At 64.3% G+C, this 16,266-nt stretch overlaps 8 protein-coding genes and 2 non-coding genes across 10 annotated transcripts; 5 read left to right on the top strand and 5 right to left on the bottom strand.

The window, feature by feature from the left end:
- Positions 1 to 44: 44 nt before the first annotated feature.
- Positions 45 to 1,250, top strand: MRET_4183 (dolichyl-phosphate beta-glucosyltransferase; the record flags this gene model as incomplete). Its single annotated transcript, XM_027630810.1, has 1 exon — positions 45 to 1,250. One exon carries the CDS (start codon positions 45 to 47, stop codon positions 1,248 to 1,250), a length of 1,206 nt encoding a protein of 401 aa, XP_027486611.1.
- Positions 1,251 to 1,434: 184 nt separating this feature from the next.
- Positions 1,435 to 5,118, top strand: MRET_4182 (paired amphipathic helix protein Sin3a; the record flags this gene model as incomplete). The annotated part of the gene is made up of 1 exon (XM_027630809.1): positions 1,435 to 5,118. The coding sequence occupies one exon, from the start codon at positions 1,435 to 1,437 to the stop codon at positions 5,116 to 5,118; it is 3,684 nt and encodes a 1,227-aa protein (XP_027486497.1).
- Positions 5,119 to 5,138: 20 nt separating this feature from the next.
- Positions 5,139 to 5,594, bottom strand: MRET_4181 (translation initiation factor eIF1A; the record flags this gene model as incomplete). Its single annotated transcript, XM_027630808.1, has 1 exon — positions 5,139 to 5,594. The coding sequence occupies one exon, from the start codon at positions 5,592 to 5,594 to the stop codon at positions 5,139 to 5,141; it is 456 nt and encodes a 151-aa protein (XP_027486631.1).
- Positions 5,595 to 5,703: 109 nt separating this feature from the next.
- MRET_4180 (protein transport protein YIF1) lies at positions 5,704 to 6,993 on the top strand (the record flags this gene model as incomplete). The annotated part of the gene is made up of 1 exon (XM_027630807.1): positions 5,704 to 6,993. One exon carries the CDS (start codon positions 5,704 to 5,706, stop codon positions 6,991 to 6,993), a length of 1,290 nt encoding a protein of 429 aa, XP_027486496.1.
- A 77-nt stretch (positions 6,994 to 7,070) lies between these two features.
- MRET_t0068 lies at positions 7,071 to 7,155 on the bottom strand. Its single transcript has one exon. It is a non-coding gene; the product is annotated as a tRNA-Arg (tRNA).
- A 69-nt stretch (positions 7,156 to 7,224) lies between these two features.
- Positions 7,225 to 7,309, bottom strand: MRET_t0067. The gene has a single exon. It is a non-coding gene; the product is annotated as a tRNA-Arg (tRNA).
- Positions 7,310 to 7,686: 377 nt separating this feature from the next.
- On the top strand, positions 7,687 to 11,382 carry MRET_4179 (DNA-directed RNA polymerase I subunit RPA2; the record flags this gene model as incomplete). The annotated part of the gene is made up of 1 exon (XM_027630806.1): positions 7,687 to 11,382. One exon carries the CDS (start codon positions 7,687 to 7,689, stop codon positions 11,380 to 11,382), a length of 3,696 nt encoding a protein of 1,231 aa, XP_027486519.1.
- Positions 11,379 to 12,230, bottom strand: MRET_4178 (NFU1 iron-sulfur cluster scaffold protein, mitochondrial; the record flags this gene model as incomplete). Its single annotated transcript, XM_027630805.1, has 1 exon — positions 11,379 to 12,230. One exon carries the CDS (start codon positions 12,228 to 12,230, stop codon positions 11,379 to 11,381), a length of 852 nt encoding a protein of 283 aa, XP_027486520.1.
- Positions 12,231 to 12,341: 111 nt separating this feature from the next.
- On the top strand, positions 12,342 to 14,540 carry MRET_4177 (uncharacterized protein; the record flags this gene model as incomplete). Its single annotated transcript, XM_027630804.1, has 1 exon — positions 12,342 to 14,540. The coding sequence occupies one exon, from the start codon at positions 12,342 to 12,344 to the stop codon at positions 14,538 to 14,540; it is 2,199 nt and encodes a 732-aa protein (XP_027486517.1).
- MRET_4176 (carboxypeptidase D) lies at positions 14,541 to 16,196 on the bottom strand (the record flags this gene model as incomplete). The annotated part of the gene is made up of 1 exon (XM_027630803.1): positions 14,541 to 16,196. The coding sequence occupies one exon, from the start codon at positions 16,194 to 16,196 to the stop codon at positions 14,541 to 14,543; it is 1,656 nt and encodes a 551-aa protein (XP_027486618.1).
- Positions 16,197 to 16,266: the final 70 nt, after the last annotated feature.

The following is a 16,266-nucleotide window of genomic DNA, read 5'->3' as shown; positions in this document are numbered from 1 at the left end:
CGGCAGCAGGTGCGTCCCTAGACGGCTCCCTTCTCACATATGTAATGGAGCTAGGGCTAGGGTATGCGACTCACAACCTTACAATGACGATCCATGTGATGTTGACGCTGTGTGTGGGCGTGGTTCTCATGTACGTGGCACTTGTGCTTGCGACACCGAAGGCGCTGCATACGAGTGCCGAGGAACGCAGGTATGTGAGTGCAGCGCACATGGATGAGCCGAGACCCTTGCCGTCGCTGGAAGAGCCGGCTCAGGTGCAGCTAAGTGTGGTGGTGCCGATGTACAATGAAGAGCAGCGGCTCGAGTCGATGCTGGATGATGCGCTTGACTGGCTCGAGAGCGTGCGTGCCTCGCATCTTCCTTTGGGAGAGGGCGTAGAGAGTCGCTATGCAGTGACTATGCCTTTGCGTGAGCCTCTACGCACGTATGAGGTGTTGATGGTCGACGACGGTTCACGGGACAAGACAGTGGATGTGGCGCGGCGGTATACCCAGCGCCGAACGCTGCCGGATGGTGCAGAGCTCCGCATAACGTGCATGCATCCAAATCGCGGCAAGGGTGCGGCCGTGCGGCATGGTGTCTTGCATGCGCGAGGTGCCTTTATTTTGTTTGCTGATGCCGATGGGGCGACGCAGTTTAGCGAGTTGGCCAAGCTGGCGCGAGAGATGGTGCGTGTTATGACGCCTGCAGGTCAGGGCATGGTAGTGGGGTCGCGTGCGCATTTGGTGACCAGTGAGGCGGTGGTCAAACGCAGTTTCCTGCGCAACTTGTTGATGCGGTGCTTCCACCTGACGCTATCGCTGCTGATGCGGCCGCCGACGCTCAGTGGTCTGTGGCCACGCATTCGGCCCGCTGGAGCGACTGTGATGCGCCTGCCGCGGCAGCCTGAAATCCGCGACACGCAGTGTGGCTTCAAGCTGTTCGCACGTGCGACGGCGCAGCGGCTGTTTCCGCTCGCACACATTGACCGCTGGATCTTTGACGTCGAGCTGCTGCTTCTGGCGGAAATGGCATGTCGCATGAGCGAGGCCGATCACGTCGCACGCCCCGAGGCGATGCGTGGAGATGGCCATGATACCCTTCTTCGCCTGCCGCTTCCCGTCGCGGAAGTGGCCGTCCATTGGACGGAAATTGACGGCAGCAAAATCCATCTGCTCACAGACTCGCTACGTATGGGGCGCGACCTCATTGTGATCCGCCTGAACTACTGGCTTGGCCGCTGGCGCGGCCCGCCCAGTGTGTACGCCTGAGCGAGAGCCGCCGCGGTAGATAGAGCCACGCGTTGGCCGCGTGATTGGCAGTAGGGAGCATGTCACGTGCACGGTCCGAGAGGGGTCGGCGCCGCGGCCGCTGCCCCTGCGTCGCTTGTCAGACGATCACGTTGGCTGAGCAGCTCCGTTTCAGCCCGTGGGCGATAGTGTGTGTGCGGGAGCCATGGCGACACTCAATGTGCGCGATGCCCTGTCGTACCTCGACCAGGTCAAGGTCCAGTTTACGGACCACCCGGATGTGTACAATCGATTCCTCGATATCATGAAGGATTTTAAGAGCCAGGCGATCGATACGCCCGGCGTCATCGAGCGTGTGTCGATGCTGTTCCGCGGGCAGCCGAGTCTCATACAGGGCTTTAATACGTTCCTGCCCCCCGGCTACCGCATCGAATGCAGCTTTGATCAGCATGAGGGGAATGTGATCACAGTCACGACGCCGAATGGCACCACCACACAAACGCTGAGCGGCGGCGGCGGCCTGATCCCCCCGCCACCGCCCCCACCTGTGCCTCCGCGTCTGCCTCGCCCATCGTCGGACATGCCGGGCAGCGCAGCGCCTCCCGCCCCTTCCTCCTCCGCACCGCCGCCTCCCCCGGGGCCCGTGCCACGGGGCGAGTACGTCGATCGTGTGCCGTCCTCTGTGCGTCCGCCGGGCGGCCTGGGCCTGCCGCCCTCTATGCCGTCGCCGCCTGGTGCCTACGCACCGCCCATGGGCTACGACCCCCTTGGACGTGGGCCGCCAGGGCAGGCGCCGCCGCCGCCTGCCGCTGGTCCGCCCCTGGAGCCTGTATCGCGGCCGCCTGTGGAGTTCAATCATGCGATCAGCTACGTGAACAAAATCAAGCAGCGCTTTAGCGGCGATCCTGACACATACAAGCAGTTCCTGGAGATTTTGCAGACGTACCAGAAGGAGCAGCGGCCCATCCACGAGGTGTATGCTCAGGTCACGGTGCTCTTTGACCATGCCAAGGACCTGCTCGAAGAGTTCAAGCAGTTTCTGCCCGATACGGGTGCCGCTGCGCACGACGGCCCGGGCGGGAGCGGCGGTCTGTTTGGCATGCTGGGCCACATGACGAACGGGGGTCCGCCGCCGCCGCCGCCAGGTATGGGCGTCGAGGGCAGTGGCATGCCGCCGTACGATCCCATGCCTCGGCCGCCGCCGCCGCCCAGCAAGAAGCGGATGGTGCACGAGGCACCGGCTGCTGTGCCGGAGCCCAAGTCGTCGGGCCGCAAGCGCAGCAAAAAGAGCGATATGCCGTCACAGCCCCGTGGCACGTTTCTGCCGCCGCCGCCCGGCACGGGCGTGCATGGCGAGGTGATGGGCGATGCGGTGTATCCGCATGGCGCGCCCCTGCCGCCGGGCTACGAGGCGCTGCCGCCGGAGGGCTACCTGCCGGCGCCAGGCCCGCCGTCGTACGCGCCGCCGCATATGATGGGCGGCGAGATGATGCCGCCGCTCGCACCGCAGATGGCGACGGTCGATGAGGTCGCGTTCTTTGAGCGGGTGAAGAAGCACCTGGACGACCGGACGACGTACCTCGACTTTTTAAAGTTGCTCAACTTGTATGCGCAGGACATGATTGATGTGGCGACGCTCGTGGATCGAGCCGCGCTGTTCCTGAGCGGCCGCCCTGAGCTGCTGAGCATGTTCAAGGGGCTCGTCGGGTACGACATGGGCCGGCACGGCTGGCTGGAGAATGAGGATCCCGTGCTGGACAATGTGCCGGCGCTCGAGCGCGAGCGCTTTGACCTGTCGGTGCAGAAGTCGTGTGGCCCGTCGTACCGCAAGCTGCCGGAGAGCGAGGTCAACTTGTCGTGCAGTGGCCGCGACGCCCTGTGCTGGGAGGTGCTGAACGATGGGTGGGTGAGCTATCCCACCTGGGCGAGTGAGGGCGAGTCGTTCAATCCGCACAAGAAGAATGTGTACGAGGACGCGCTGTATCGCAGCGAGGAGGAGCGGCACGAGTACGACTACCATATCGAGGCGAATCTGCGCACGATTGCGCTGCTCGAGCCGATCGCCGCGCGGATCGCGGCGATGGATGCGGAGGAGCGCGCGGCGTTCCGTCTCAAGCCGGGACTGGGCGGCCAGAGCAAGAGCATTTACCAGCGCATCATGAAAAAGGTGTATGGCCGGCAGCACGGCCTCGAGGTGATTGCTGCGCTGCACGACAACCCGAGCATCGCTGTGCCGATCGTGCTGGCGCGCCTCAAGCAAAAGGACGAGGAGTGGAAGCGGGCGCAGCGCGAGTGGAACAAGGTGTGGCGCGAAGTCGACGCGCGCAACTTTTACAAGGCGCTCGACCACCAGGGCGTCAACTTCAAGAGCGCTGACAAGAAGGCCATCACGACCAAGGCGCTCGTCCATGAGATCGAGACGCTCGTCGCGACGCAGCAGCAGCGCCGGCTGGCGATGGATCCGAGTCTGCCGCGCCTGGCGCCGCGGTCGCAGCTGTCGTTCGTGATGGACGACCCGGGCGTGTGTGCCGATATCCTGCGCCTCGTAGCGCACTACATGGACCGTGCGGCGCTCTCGGACCAGGACCGACACCGCCTGGAGCACGTGTGCAAGACGATCTTGCCGCGGATGCTCGGTGCGGGGCCGGACGCTCTGGCGGATCTGCTGAAGCGCAGCGACGACGAGGAGGAGGCGGAGGACGTGGACAACGAGGAAGGCGACGGCGACGACGAGGAGGAGGAACGTGCCCGTGCGCCGGCCGTCGAAACGTGGCACGTCCACATGCCGTCGACGTCGACGCCGCATGCGGTGCCGACGAGTGTGCAGCTGTTTGGCAACACGACCATGTACGTGTTCCTGCGCCTGTGGTGCCTGCTGTATGCGCGCCTGCACCGACTGAAGCACAAGGACATGGCGAGCGAGCACTCGCCCAAGGTGAATCCGCTCGCGGCCGACCTGGGCTTGATGGACACGGCGAGCGGACCGGCGGGCCTTGTCAACTCGATTGCGATGCGCCTGCCCGGCTCGAAGCGGCCGGAGCACACGGCGCATCTCAGTGAGGCCGACCAGGCGGCGCTCGCGCTGCAGCCGTCGCAGTACTATGCTGTGCTGCTGGAGGTCATGGCACGGCACCTCGACCATGAGCTCGACCAGGCGTCGTTCGAGGAGGCGGTGCGGTACATGTACACCCACGACGGGTACGTCGTGTACACCGTCGACAAGGTCATCCAGGCGCTCGTCAAGTCGGCGCTGTCGATCAGCACGGACGCCAAGTGCCAGGAGCTGCTGGACAATTACACGTCGACGCTGCGCGACTGCGACGCGCTGTGCGAGGGCCCCGCTGAGGCGCGCGATGTCCAGCTGTACCGCCGCCTCATAGCCGCGCGCATGGCCGCCGAGCAGACTGTGGGGCGCGACGAGCACCTGTTCCGCATCGAGGCGCGCCCCCAAGACGGCACGCCGCTCAGCGCGACCCTGCACATCCAGCTCCTGTCGCACGATGACCTGACGCTCGACGAGCCGCACGACCGCGAGCAGCGCTGGCTGCAGTACATTGCGAGCTACTGCCTGTGGACGCCGACCGAGGGCCTGCCGGCCAAGACGAGCGCGCCCTTCCTGCACCGCAACCTGCCGCCCACGCCCGAGCCGGAGGCAGAAGGCACGCGGTTCATCGTCAAGAACGCACTGGACATCCGCGTGTGCATCCAGACGTACCGCCTGTTTTTCGTGCAGGACACGGAAGACGTGTTTGTGCGTCTGCAGACGCCACCCAGCCCGGACGAGACAGCGCGCCGCGACGCGCGTCGCCGCGACCGGTGGCACGCATGGCTCTCGGCACGGCACGAGGCCATGTCATCTCCCGAGGCAGCAGAACAGCCCTCTACATAGTGCTATAGCGAGCCTAGCTTTTACAGGTCATCGAGGTCCTCATCATCGTCCTCGGCCTCGCCCTCCTCGGCGTCGTCGTCACTCGCCTCCTGGAACTCAATCTCGTCGCCTTCCTCGCCGAACTGGTCCTCGCTGATCTTGGTCGCTTCAGGCAGCTCGCCATGCTGCTTCAGACTGCGTGCCTCGTCAGGCGTATACTTCTGGATCACATCGGCCTTGCCGTCCTCAAACTCACGCAGCGACAGCAGGATAATATCGCCGTTGTTGATCCATACCTTTTTGCGCATCTTGCCGCGAATATGCGCCAAGCGCTTCTCACCGTCAAAGCACAGCGCCTCCAGACGCCCATTGCCCAGCATCCTCACGACCTGTGCATACTCCTGGCTCTCGTCCTTGAAAACGAGCTCGCGCTTGGCCTCGTCATCATTCCTTCCGCGCCGGCGATTCTTACCGCCCTTGCCCTTGGCCTTTGGCATGATGGCGAAAAAACCCCTTGGGCCACGGCGCCTCGCGGCAACTGCGGCGCAGTCACGTGAGAACGTGTCGCACCGCCGCGTGGGGCCTCCGACCTGGTTGCCAGACGCCATGAACGCCCAGCGCACCGGTCCACCAGGGACCCGTCCGCCCCCCCTGCAGCGCCCCGTGCCGATGCACCCATCAGGTAGCACGGCTGTGCCCGGCCGCCCCATGCGTCCCGGTGCAGGCGTCCGTCCCGCCCGGCCCATGGCGCCCCCCGCCGCCCGCAGGCCCGGGACGATGGGCGTTCGGCCAGGCGTGCGCGCCGCGCGCCCCCCCGCACCACAGGCGTACCAGCGCATCCAGTCGCCTTCGCCGCACCAGCTTGACGCATCCGGGTCGTACACACCGCCACCCTACCGCGCGAGTCCCGCACAGCACACGCCGGTCCAGCCGACATGGGACGTGCAGCAGGACGCGTATGGCTCCGAGATGCCACGCGCCTGGGACGGGTACCCGCAGGCGAAGGACATCCCAGGCTTCGGCGCCAGTGATATGATGAACGATGCCACGGCACAGATGGGCATGCAGTTTGGACGGCACGTCGCCCAGGTCGGCGGTGAATACATGCAGCGCAATTTCCGCGCCTTGCTGCCGATGCCGATCCTCAAATACTACTTTAACGTGTCAAACTCGTACGTACTGCACAAGCTGCGCATCATTCTGTACCCGTGGCAGCACAAGCCATGGTCGCGGCGCTTGCGCTACTCAACGCCCTACGGCGGCACTGGCATCATGTCGCCCGGGCAAGGCAGCTCAGCCATCTACGCCGGCATGAGCACGCCAGATCGACCCTCCTCCGTGGCAAGTGATCGCCGCATGAGCGCCTCGGAACCCGTGTCCTACTGCCCGCCACGTGAGGATGTCAACAGCCCCGACATGTATATACCCCTCATGGCGTTTGTCACGTACGTCATCGCGGCGTCGTTCATTTACGGCCTTCGCGGCCGTTTCCATCCAGAGGTACTGGGATACACTGCGTCTAGAGCACTCGCTATCATGCTCATTGAATTCAGTATCGTCAAACTCGGATGCTACCTCCTCAACATCCAGGGCGACCACACTGTTTTCGACCTGCTCGCGTACTCAGGCTACAAGTTTGTCGGCACCCTCGTGGTCCTGGCCGTGAGCTGCCTTCATGTCGGTCGCTGGCTCTACTGGCTCACCTTTCTCTACATGTTTGCCGCGAATGCCTTCTTTTATCTGCGATCCCTGCGCTATGTGGTCCTGCCAGATCCAGCGTCGCCGTCCAGCGTCACGGTGACGCCAGGTCAGCGGGCTGCTCGGATCCAGTTTTTGTTTGGCATTGCCATGTCTCAGATTTTGTTTGGTTGGTTGTTGACTGTAGGCATCAATTGAAATGGCATCGTTTCCTCAAACAAAAAAAGTTCCTGCCGTAGGAGCTTCGCATGGCAGAAGGGGCTCGAAGAAAAAAGTGACCAGCACGGGGCTCGAACCCGCAACCTCCTGATTCCCGATTGAATCGTAGTCAGACACACTACCAATTGTGCTAACCGGCCATGTGGTGAAAGAAAGGCTGAGGCAGACTCTTTTCAACTCTTCTCAGGTTGATGGTCAGAATAAAAGGTATGACCAGCACGGGGCTCGAACCCGCAACCTCCTGATTCCCGATCGAATCGTAGTCAGACACACTACCAATTGTGCTAACCGGCCAATTGATGTTGGTAAAGGTTGAAGTTTGCGTACCTATTCGTTGCGAGTGGAATCCAGGTGTCGAGGGCGAAATGGCCCAAATGGGCCGAATAGTTCTGTGTTGGATTTATGGGTACAATTGTCAGCGAGAATGACTGCTCTACCATGACCACAAGCCGTCCAGGCGCAGGCGCCTCGCGCTCCCTTCTTACCGCCGTAGATCCGCCACCCTAGTCTACACGGCATGTATCTAGCACGTTGGCCTACATGCTCGGCCCGCGCAGCGGGGTAGGCTCGTCCAGTATGCTCCGTGCCACGCGTATGGTGGATCGGCCGAGGTGGAAATTTTTTTCTCCTGCGCAAAGGCGCCACGTTCTTGTCCACCGCCTTCTCGTGAGGATGAGTGTGTCGTCCATGTCGTCTGACGAATCGACTGGGCCGAGTACGCCGCCTGAGAGCGTCCAGGGGGACGACGCATGGAAGATGCCACATACATTTCGCACCCTTGATATGCAACGGCGCTTCATGAAGCCGTCGAAGAGCGGATGGGATGTGCCGGCGCTTCGAGAAATTACGCGACCACATATCGAGAGTTTCAATGCCCTATGGGCCGAGGATCCGTCCGTGGACGCACCGGGCAGCGCGGACAAGCTCGGTATGGAAGGCGTTGGTCTACTGGAGCGCAGTGTGCAGTCGCTGGCACCGCGTGTGGTGTTTGACAATACAGGAGGCGAAGGCAGTGCGTCGCGAGGCAATCGACTCGAGATGCGGATTGATGCTGTCTCGCTGAGTCGGCCGATGGTGCCGGATCGCGCGAAGGATGCTCTGGATCGCCGCGTGTATCCTGACGAATGCCGGAACCGACTGGTGTCGTACCGTGGTCGGCTGACGGCTCGTGTGACATGGAGTGTCAACTATGGACCGGAGCAGAGTGAGCTGCGGGATATGGGTCTCGTGCCGATCATGGTCGGCTCGAACCGATGCCATTTGCGTGGCATGACGTCCGAGGAGCTCGTCGCGAAGCACGAGGAGCCGAATGAGATGGGCGGCTACTTTATCATCAACGGCAACGAGCGTCTGATCCGATTCCTGATTCTGGCCAAGGCGAATCACGTCATGGCCATTGAGCGCCCGTCGTTCACGCGCCGCGGCCCGTCCTATACGAACAAGGCATGTACGATCCGGTGCGTGAGTCGGCATGACCTGATCAGTGTCACCAACTCGGTGCACTACTTGGACAATGGTGGCGTGACGCTGCGTTTCAGCTGGCGAAAGCAGGAGTACATGGTGCCTGTTGTGATGGTGCTCAAGGCGCTTGTGAGTGCGACGGACAAGGAGATCTTTACGTCGATCGTGCAAGCCGACACGGACAATACGTTCCTGACGGACCGCGTTGAGCTTCTGCTCCGTGGCTTCCATCAGTATGCGCTGTGGACGGGTGAGCAGTGCCTGGCGTACCTGGGTGACAAGTTCCGTGTCGTGATGCGGGCGCCGGAGGACTGGAGCCACGCGCAGGTCGGCGAGGAGCTGATCAACCGCCTCGTGCTGACGCATCTCGATATGCCGCGCGACAAGTACCGCCTCCTTGTCTTTATGATTCGCAAGCTATACGCATTTGTGGCTGGCGAGTGCTGTGCGGACAACCCGGACAGCCCGCAGCACCAGGAGGTGCTCATGCCAGGACTGCTGTATGGTGCCATGATCAAGGAGCGTCTCGACGAGTACCTGATCAATGTGCGCCAGCTCATTGCGCGCGATGTGCGGACGGGGCAGTGTGACTTTTTCGATGCGCGGTACATCCAAAAGGCCCTCGCCAAGGTGAATGGCGACATTGGCGCGCGCCTCTCGTCGTTCCTCGCGACGGGCAACGTGTCGTCGCCCTCGGGCCTCGATCTGCAGCAGGTCGGTGGCTTTACGATCGTCGCCGAGAAGCTCAACTTTTACCGCTACATCTCGCACTTCCGCAGCGTGCACCGCGGCGCCTTCTTCGCCGAGCTCAAGACGACGACCGTGCGCAAGCTCCTGCCCGAAGCATGGGGCTTCCTGTGCCCGGTGCACACGCCAGACGGCAGTCCGTGTGGTCTGCTGAACCACTTTTCGCACACGTGCCAGCTCACGACGCGCGACTTGCCGCTGGGCCACATACCCGCGCTGCTCACGTCCCTCGGCATGACGGAGGTCGTCGCGGCGCACATTAGCGCCCGAACGCACGTGTGTGTGCAGCTAGACGGCGTGCTGATCGGGTACGCGACACCGGCGCTCGCGCGGCACATGGCGACGGCGCTGCGGGTGTGGAAGACAGAGGGCCGGCATGGCGTGCCGCTCGACCTCGAGATTGGGTTCGTGCCGACGTCGCACGGCGGCCAGTACCCGGGCCTGTACTTGTTTGGAGGGCGCGCGCGTATGATGCGCCCTGTGCGCTACCTATTCAACGGCGAGCGCGACCATGTCGGTCCGTTTGAGCAGGTGTACCTGGACATTGCGTGCCAGCCGCACGAGATCGAGCGCGGTGTGTCGACGCACATGGAGTATACGCCGACGCAGGTCCTGAGTGTGGTGGCGAATCTGACGCCCTTCTCCGACTTTAACCAGAGTCCGCGCAACATGTACCAGTGCCAGATGGGCAAGCAGACGATGGGCACGCCCAGCGGCGCCCTGCAGCGGCGCACGGACAACAAGCTGTACCGCCTGCAGACGGGGCAGACGCCTGTGGTGCGGCCGGCGCTGCACAACAAGTATGCGATTGACGACTTCCCGAATGGCACGAATGCGATCGTCGCTGTGATCTCGTACACGGGCTACGACATGGAGGACGCGATGATCCTGAACAAGTCGGCGCACGAGCGCGGCTTTGGCTACGGCAGTGTGTACAAGTCGGAGGTCGTCCACCTGCGCGACTTGGTCGGCGGACGTCTCGCGACCGGTGCGCTGCCCGTGCACTTTGGCTTCGGCCCTGACGTGCGGGCTGACGATCCGCGGCGCACGCAGCTCGACGTCGATGGCCTGCCGTTCGTCGGTGCCTATATGACCAAAGGCACGCCGATGTATGCATGCTACAACGAGGCGACGGGCCGCACGATCGTGAAGCGGTACAAGGGCGACGAGGCCGGGTATGTCGACACGCTGCGTGTGATCGGCGGCGACGCAGGCGATACCGAGTGCCAGCACATCCAGATCATGTTCCGCATCCCGCGCTCGCCTGTAATTGGCGACAAGTTCTCGTCGCGCCATGGCCAGAAGGGCGTGTGCTCGCAAAAGTGGCCCGCGGTCGACATGCCGTTCAGCGAGAGCGGCATGCAGCCCGACGTCATTATCAACCCCCACGCGTTCCCGAGTCGCATGACCATCGGCATGCTCATCGAGAGCATGGCCGGCAAGGCCGGCGCCGTGCATGGCATAGCGCAGGACGCCACGCCGTGGGCCTTCCACGAGCACGACACGCCTGTCGAGTACTTTGGCGAACAGCTACGGGCCGCAGGCTACAACTACATGGGCAACGAGCCCATGTACTCGGGCATCACCGGCCGCGAGCTGCGCGCCGACATCTATCTCGGCGTCGTGTACTACCAGCGCCTCCGACACATGGTCAACGACAAGTTCCAGGTCCGCACGACCGGCCCCGTCCACGCCCTCACGCGGCAGCCCGTCAAGGGCCGCAAGCGTGCGGGTGGCATCCGGTTCGGCGAGATGGAGCGCGATGCCCTGCTGGCCCACGGCACGTCGTTCCTCCTGCAGGACCGCCTGCTCAACTGCTCGGACTACACGACCGCGTTTGTGTGCCGCACCTGCGGCAGCCTCATGTCGCTCAGCTACGACGACGCCGCCGGCGTGCATGTGCCCGGCCTCGGCGTCGTGCAGACGATCGAGCGCTCGCACACGCCGCTCGGTCCTCATGGCGAATACTGCCGCGTGTGCCGCCACGCCGCCGAGGCCCAGCGCGTGCACGCGCCGCACCAGCGCGTCCAGGTCCCGCCGTCGCATGTCCTGCGCCGCGCCGGCGACCTCGACGTGATTGCCGTGCCGTACGTGCTCAAGTACCTCGTCGCCGAGCTCGCGGCCATGGGCCTGCGCATGTCCTTTGCCATAGCACCCTAGGGCGAAAAGCCACGCTCACGCTCTTCACGCTGCTTCTTGATGCGCTCCTCGAGCTTCGTGAACTCGTCCATCGCGACCTGCTCTTCCGGATCGAGCACCTGCTCGACGCCCTGCACCTCTGGCACATAGTGCATCAGCATGCGCTCGATGCCCGCCTTGAGCGTCACCGTCGAACTGTCACAGCCCCGGCAGCTGCCCTTGAGCTTGACGCGCACAATGCCGTCGGTGTCCTCGCCAAAGCCGCGGTACTCGAGATCACCGCCGTCCTCCTGGATCGCAGGGCGCACACGCGTATCGAGGAGCTCCTTGATCATCGCCACGACCTCCGTGTCCGTCTCGAGAATCGTCGTGTCCGAGCCGGGCTGCGCCGTCGAGGGATCCGGGAAGAGGGCATGCCCCGCCGTGAAAAACTCCATCATCGCACTGTACACCTCAGGCTTGATCGCCGACCACGGCGTGTCCGCGTCCTTCGACACCGTCACAAAGTCCGGCCCGTAAAACACGCCACGCACGCCTTCGAGCGCAAACAGGTTCTTGGCCAAAGGCGAGGTCATCGACGCGCGCTGGTCAAGAAACTCCGCCGTCCCCTTCTCCATCACCGTACAGCCCGGCAGAAACTTCAGCGAGTCCTCGTTCGGCGTCGACTCCGTCTGGATAAACATGCTCCGGCTCGGGACGTGGGTGGCGTGCCACGCCACCGACGACGACGACACGACGCTCGCGCGCGGTCGCGTCGACGCTCCGGCAATCCAGCTGTAGCTGCGTTGCACACGCACAGCAGCCGTCCCCACGGCTCTCGATCCGATCCGGCGCGGCACCAGTCGCCACAGTGCAGCTGACACTGTCATGGTCGTTCGCACCCCCCGCCTCCTTCCCAGCGACGCCACACGCACAGACTTGGCCTCGGCCGACGCCACCACTTTTTTTTTCTCGCCAGCGCTCACGCCTTGCTTGTGGCCATGAGCCGAAGCGGCAGGGCCGCCCCCCTGTTATCGACGCCGATCCAGCTGTGCACCTACTCGATACCACGCACCAAGCACACATATCATCTATGCAGTACGAGCTCTAGCACCATGCGGCGCTCGCACATCGCCGTGGGCGATGTCGTGCGTCTGAGCTCACGTGGCAGCCTACGTCGTCGGCGTGGCCTCGTCGTGGTGCTCGAGCAGGGCGTCGAAGTCGCGCTCGTGGACATGCACACCCAGACGCCCGTGCACACGTACACCATCGCGCCATCCGATCGCGTCTGCACGCCGCCGCTCGTCGTGGAGCGCAGTGTGCCCACGTCGAAGCAGCTCGTGCGTACGACGTACTGGGGCGTGCTCCAGGCGGACCATACGCAGGTGCGCGCGTTCACCGAGTCCCTCGATAGCCGTGGCAAGCCTATGCCCGGCGCCGAAGCCCACGCGCCCATCACATGGGACGTGCCCGGTGCGCTCACGGGCCTCTATGCTCTGGGCGACGGCCGTCTCTTGGCGGCCGCGCAGGGCGCTCTGCACCTCATCTCTGATCCACTGGCCGGCGCTCAAGTGCTCGCGACACACACGGGCCTTCCCACCGACCTGCACGACGTCCAGGTGTGGGACGCCGACGGCATCGCCCGTGTCGTGGCCATCGCGGCCACCACCGACAAAGGCGCTCATCTGTCCCTGCTGCATGTGGACGAGGCGTCGTTCCGAGTCGTCCAAGGCACTCTGCCCCTAGACGAGGCCATCGTGAGCTGTGCGCTCGAGCAGCATGGCTCGCTCGCGGTGCTGACCCGCCGCCATGTCCTGCACACCGTGTCGTGGCGCGTGACGGACGACCGCCTCGTGCTCGACGAACCGCATGCCGTGCCACTCCGGCCGCTCGAGGAGGCCCGACTGGTGTATGTCTCGCCGTCGCACCTGCTCATGGTCGTCGCCGTGCCTGGTGATGCGGAGCGTGTGCGTGCGTCGGCGCTGCTCTGGGACACGGACCTTGATGCCGTGCTGGCCGTGACGGAGTGGTCGGCGCAGGGCGCGCCACAGATCAGCACGACTCGCGCGATGGACGGCTACGTGTTCGTCCAGCTCGATCCCAAGGCCTCTCGCGCAGGCAAGTGCACCGTGGCCGCGCTGCCTGTGAGTGTGCCGGCCACGGGCCTGCTGCTGCATGCCCTGGGCGCCTCGAGTCGCACGGCGCCGTGGCTCGCGACGCCGCCGCCCGAGCCCATGGGGCGAGCGCCTGACTTGATGGCGGCGCTGTCGTCCCTGCCGCCGGATGCGTCGTCGCGCGCTGCGGCCGTCGATGCGCATGTGCGCTCGTGGCTCGACGCTCAGAGCGAGGCATTGCGCGAAGCCTCGCATACCAAGGCGGGACGCAAGGCGCCCAAAGTGCCGCTGGACGCGGCGGTCGTGACGCACCTCTTGGACGCCGCTCTGCCGCCGCTCGGCTCCGAGACACGTGTGTATGCGCGCGACACGGTGCGCTACCTCGTGGAGAACGGCGCCGTATCGACGTCGCTCATGCCGGATCTCGTGCCGCGTGCGCGCCAGACGCGCGACTGGTCGCTGGCCTTCCTCCTCCTGCGCCATGTCCCTGACATGAGCGAGTCGCATGCCGTGCTGCTCCTGCGCGATGCACTGCACGCCGCACGGCGCCATGACGAAGACGCACCTGCGTTCCCGCGTGTGCTGCAGCACGTCCTTCTCCCACCTGCCTTCTCCAAGCCCGCCTTGCGCGTAGCCCTGCGCACGCATCTCCAGCACGACGACGATGCCCTGCTGCTCCTCGACGTGCTCCGCCTATGGATCGACCTCCACCTGTCCAGACCCTGGGACGCGGTGCCTCGGAGCGCGGACACACAGCGGGCGGTGCCGACGACGTCGCTCACGTACCGCACGGGCAGTGTGCAGCCGCCGAGCCTGGATGTGTGCGTCTCGTTCATGGAAGACCTGCTCGATACCTTCTTCCCGCAGTGGCTGAGTGCGCCGGCGATGCATCCGATCTTGCGCGAGTGGACACGCTCGCTGCACACGCACACGCACATGCTGCAGCAGCTCTCGCGCCTGAAAGCGCCGCTAGCGTCGGTCGCGCAGGCGCGTGCGCCTGAGCACGACGCGCGCTCACGGCGTCTGGCGCTCCATGAGGCCAGCTTGCTGGTGCCGACGTACTCGGTCGAGACCCTAGATATGTAGCTACGTATCGTCCTCGTCGCCCAACGTAAATGCGTCCATTTCGACATCGCGCTCCTGCTCAGGCTGCGCCACGGCCTCGTACGACCACGTCGGCGTCTCGCGGCGCTGGCGTCCGAGGCGGCGGCGCATGTAGAGGCACAGCGCGAGGGCCATGCCAATGAGGACCCAGGCGACCAGGCTGCCGGCCAGGTCGGCGGACGTGGCGGAGGCTGCCTTGGGCGGCGCGGCAAAGTCGTGCGGCATCATCGGCACAAGGATGCGCGTGTCCTTCCCGTCCACCTGGCTCGACACCGACGGAGAGGCGGGCGAGGGCAGCGGGATCTGCACGTCCATGAAGCGCAGGAGCATGTCGTGCGCGGCGTACGGCGCATCGTACGGCGCCATGTGCGATGCGTTCATGAGGGTCGCCATCGTCAGGTTGCGCGCCGTCTGCCATGTGCCGATCGGCGCGTGATTCACGGTCCATGCCGCGCGCTTGGCGCGTCCCATGCCCCGCTGTCCGAGCCACTCCATCTGGTCGACGAGGTGCTGGATCCCCAGCGCGGGACACACCAAGTCCTGGTCGCCAGCGTACAGGAGCACAGGCACGCCGCGCTGCAAAATCGAAGGGAGCAGCGTGCCGCTCGCAGGCGCCTTGAAGCTGTCGTGGCGGAGCACCGAGCCGACGTTCGGGCGGCACTCGACCCATGCCTCGGGATGCATATGCGTGTTCACATGCAGCGCTGCCTTCACGTCCTCACGCCGGAGGTACGCATGCATCGCGCCCACTTCGGGCGGCCAGTTCATGCCACATTGCGGCACAGTGTCCGTGTACCGCATGTCGTACACGTTGATGCAGTGCTCGACGCCACTGACCTTTTGCCGCGTGAGTTCCACAATGTCGCTATCGATCGCGTTGCACTCGTGGTACTCTGCACGCGGCACGGTGTCTTTGGCGATCGCCGCGCGGCACGCATCGATGTACGGCTGCACGTGCTGATGCGACGGTCCATGCTTCGGCCAGATCCCTGCATGCACGAGCGTCTCGACCTGCGAGCCACTCTGGTACGCTGGATTCAGATCCCCGTTCCCGATCAACAAGCCACTCAGCCGCACGGGCGGAGTGGGGTGGCGCAAGAGCGCATCTGTCATGTACGGAATGTACTGCCCGGCAAAGCTCTCGCCAGCGAGATAGACGTCCGTGTCGTTGGTATAGGCTGGATACACTTGCATGAACTGCTCCAGAAAGTACACAAACTCGTCGGCGACCTGCGTCAGCGACGTCGCATACGCCTCGTTCGCGACGTACGAGAACCCCGTCCCGACCGGCTGGTCGACGTACACCACGTCGGCATACTCGTTCCACGCGTAGCCCGGCCGCGCGAGCGCGAGACGACCATCCTCCTGAATCCGCAGCGCCCCCAGCTCCATGAGCGCACCGTCAAAACTCGAGCACCCCGGCCCGCCATTCAGCCAAAACACGAGCTTGCGCCGCGGCTGCTGTGGATGCATGGCGCGATGCAACATAAAGTACAGGTGCGCCTCGTCCTTAGGCGCCGTCTGTCCCTTCTCTGGCGCACGCGCTGGTATGTATCCTGCCTCGATATCAAAGCGCCGCTCCTGCTCAGGCTGCTCGCCCGGCAGGAACGGCACCGCGTACGCCGACGACCCTGGCATCGTGGAGCCACGTCAACCTGTGGTGCGCATCACGTGCAGGAGATCAGCGCCGTTCTTGCTTACGACGCTG

This window comes from Malassezia restricta, chromosome VIII, assembly GCF_003290485.1.
Source record: "Malassezia restricta chromosome VIII, complete sequence".
NCBI classification, from domain to species: Eukaryota; Fungi; Basidiomycota; class Malasseziomycetes; order Malasseziales; family Malasseziaceae; genus Malassezia; species Malassezia restricta.
This window is presented reverse-complemented; position numbering and strand designations above follow the sequence as displayed.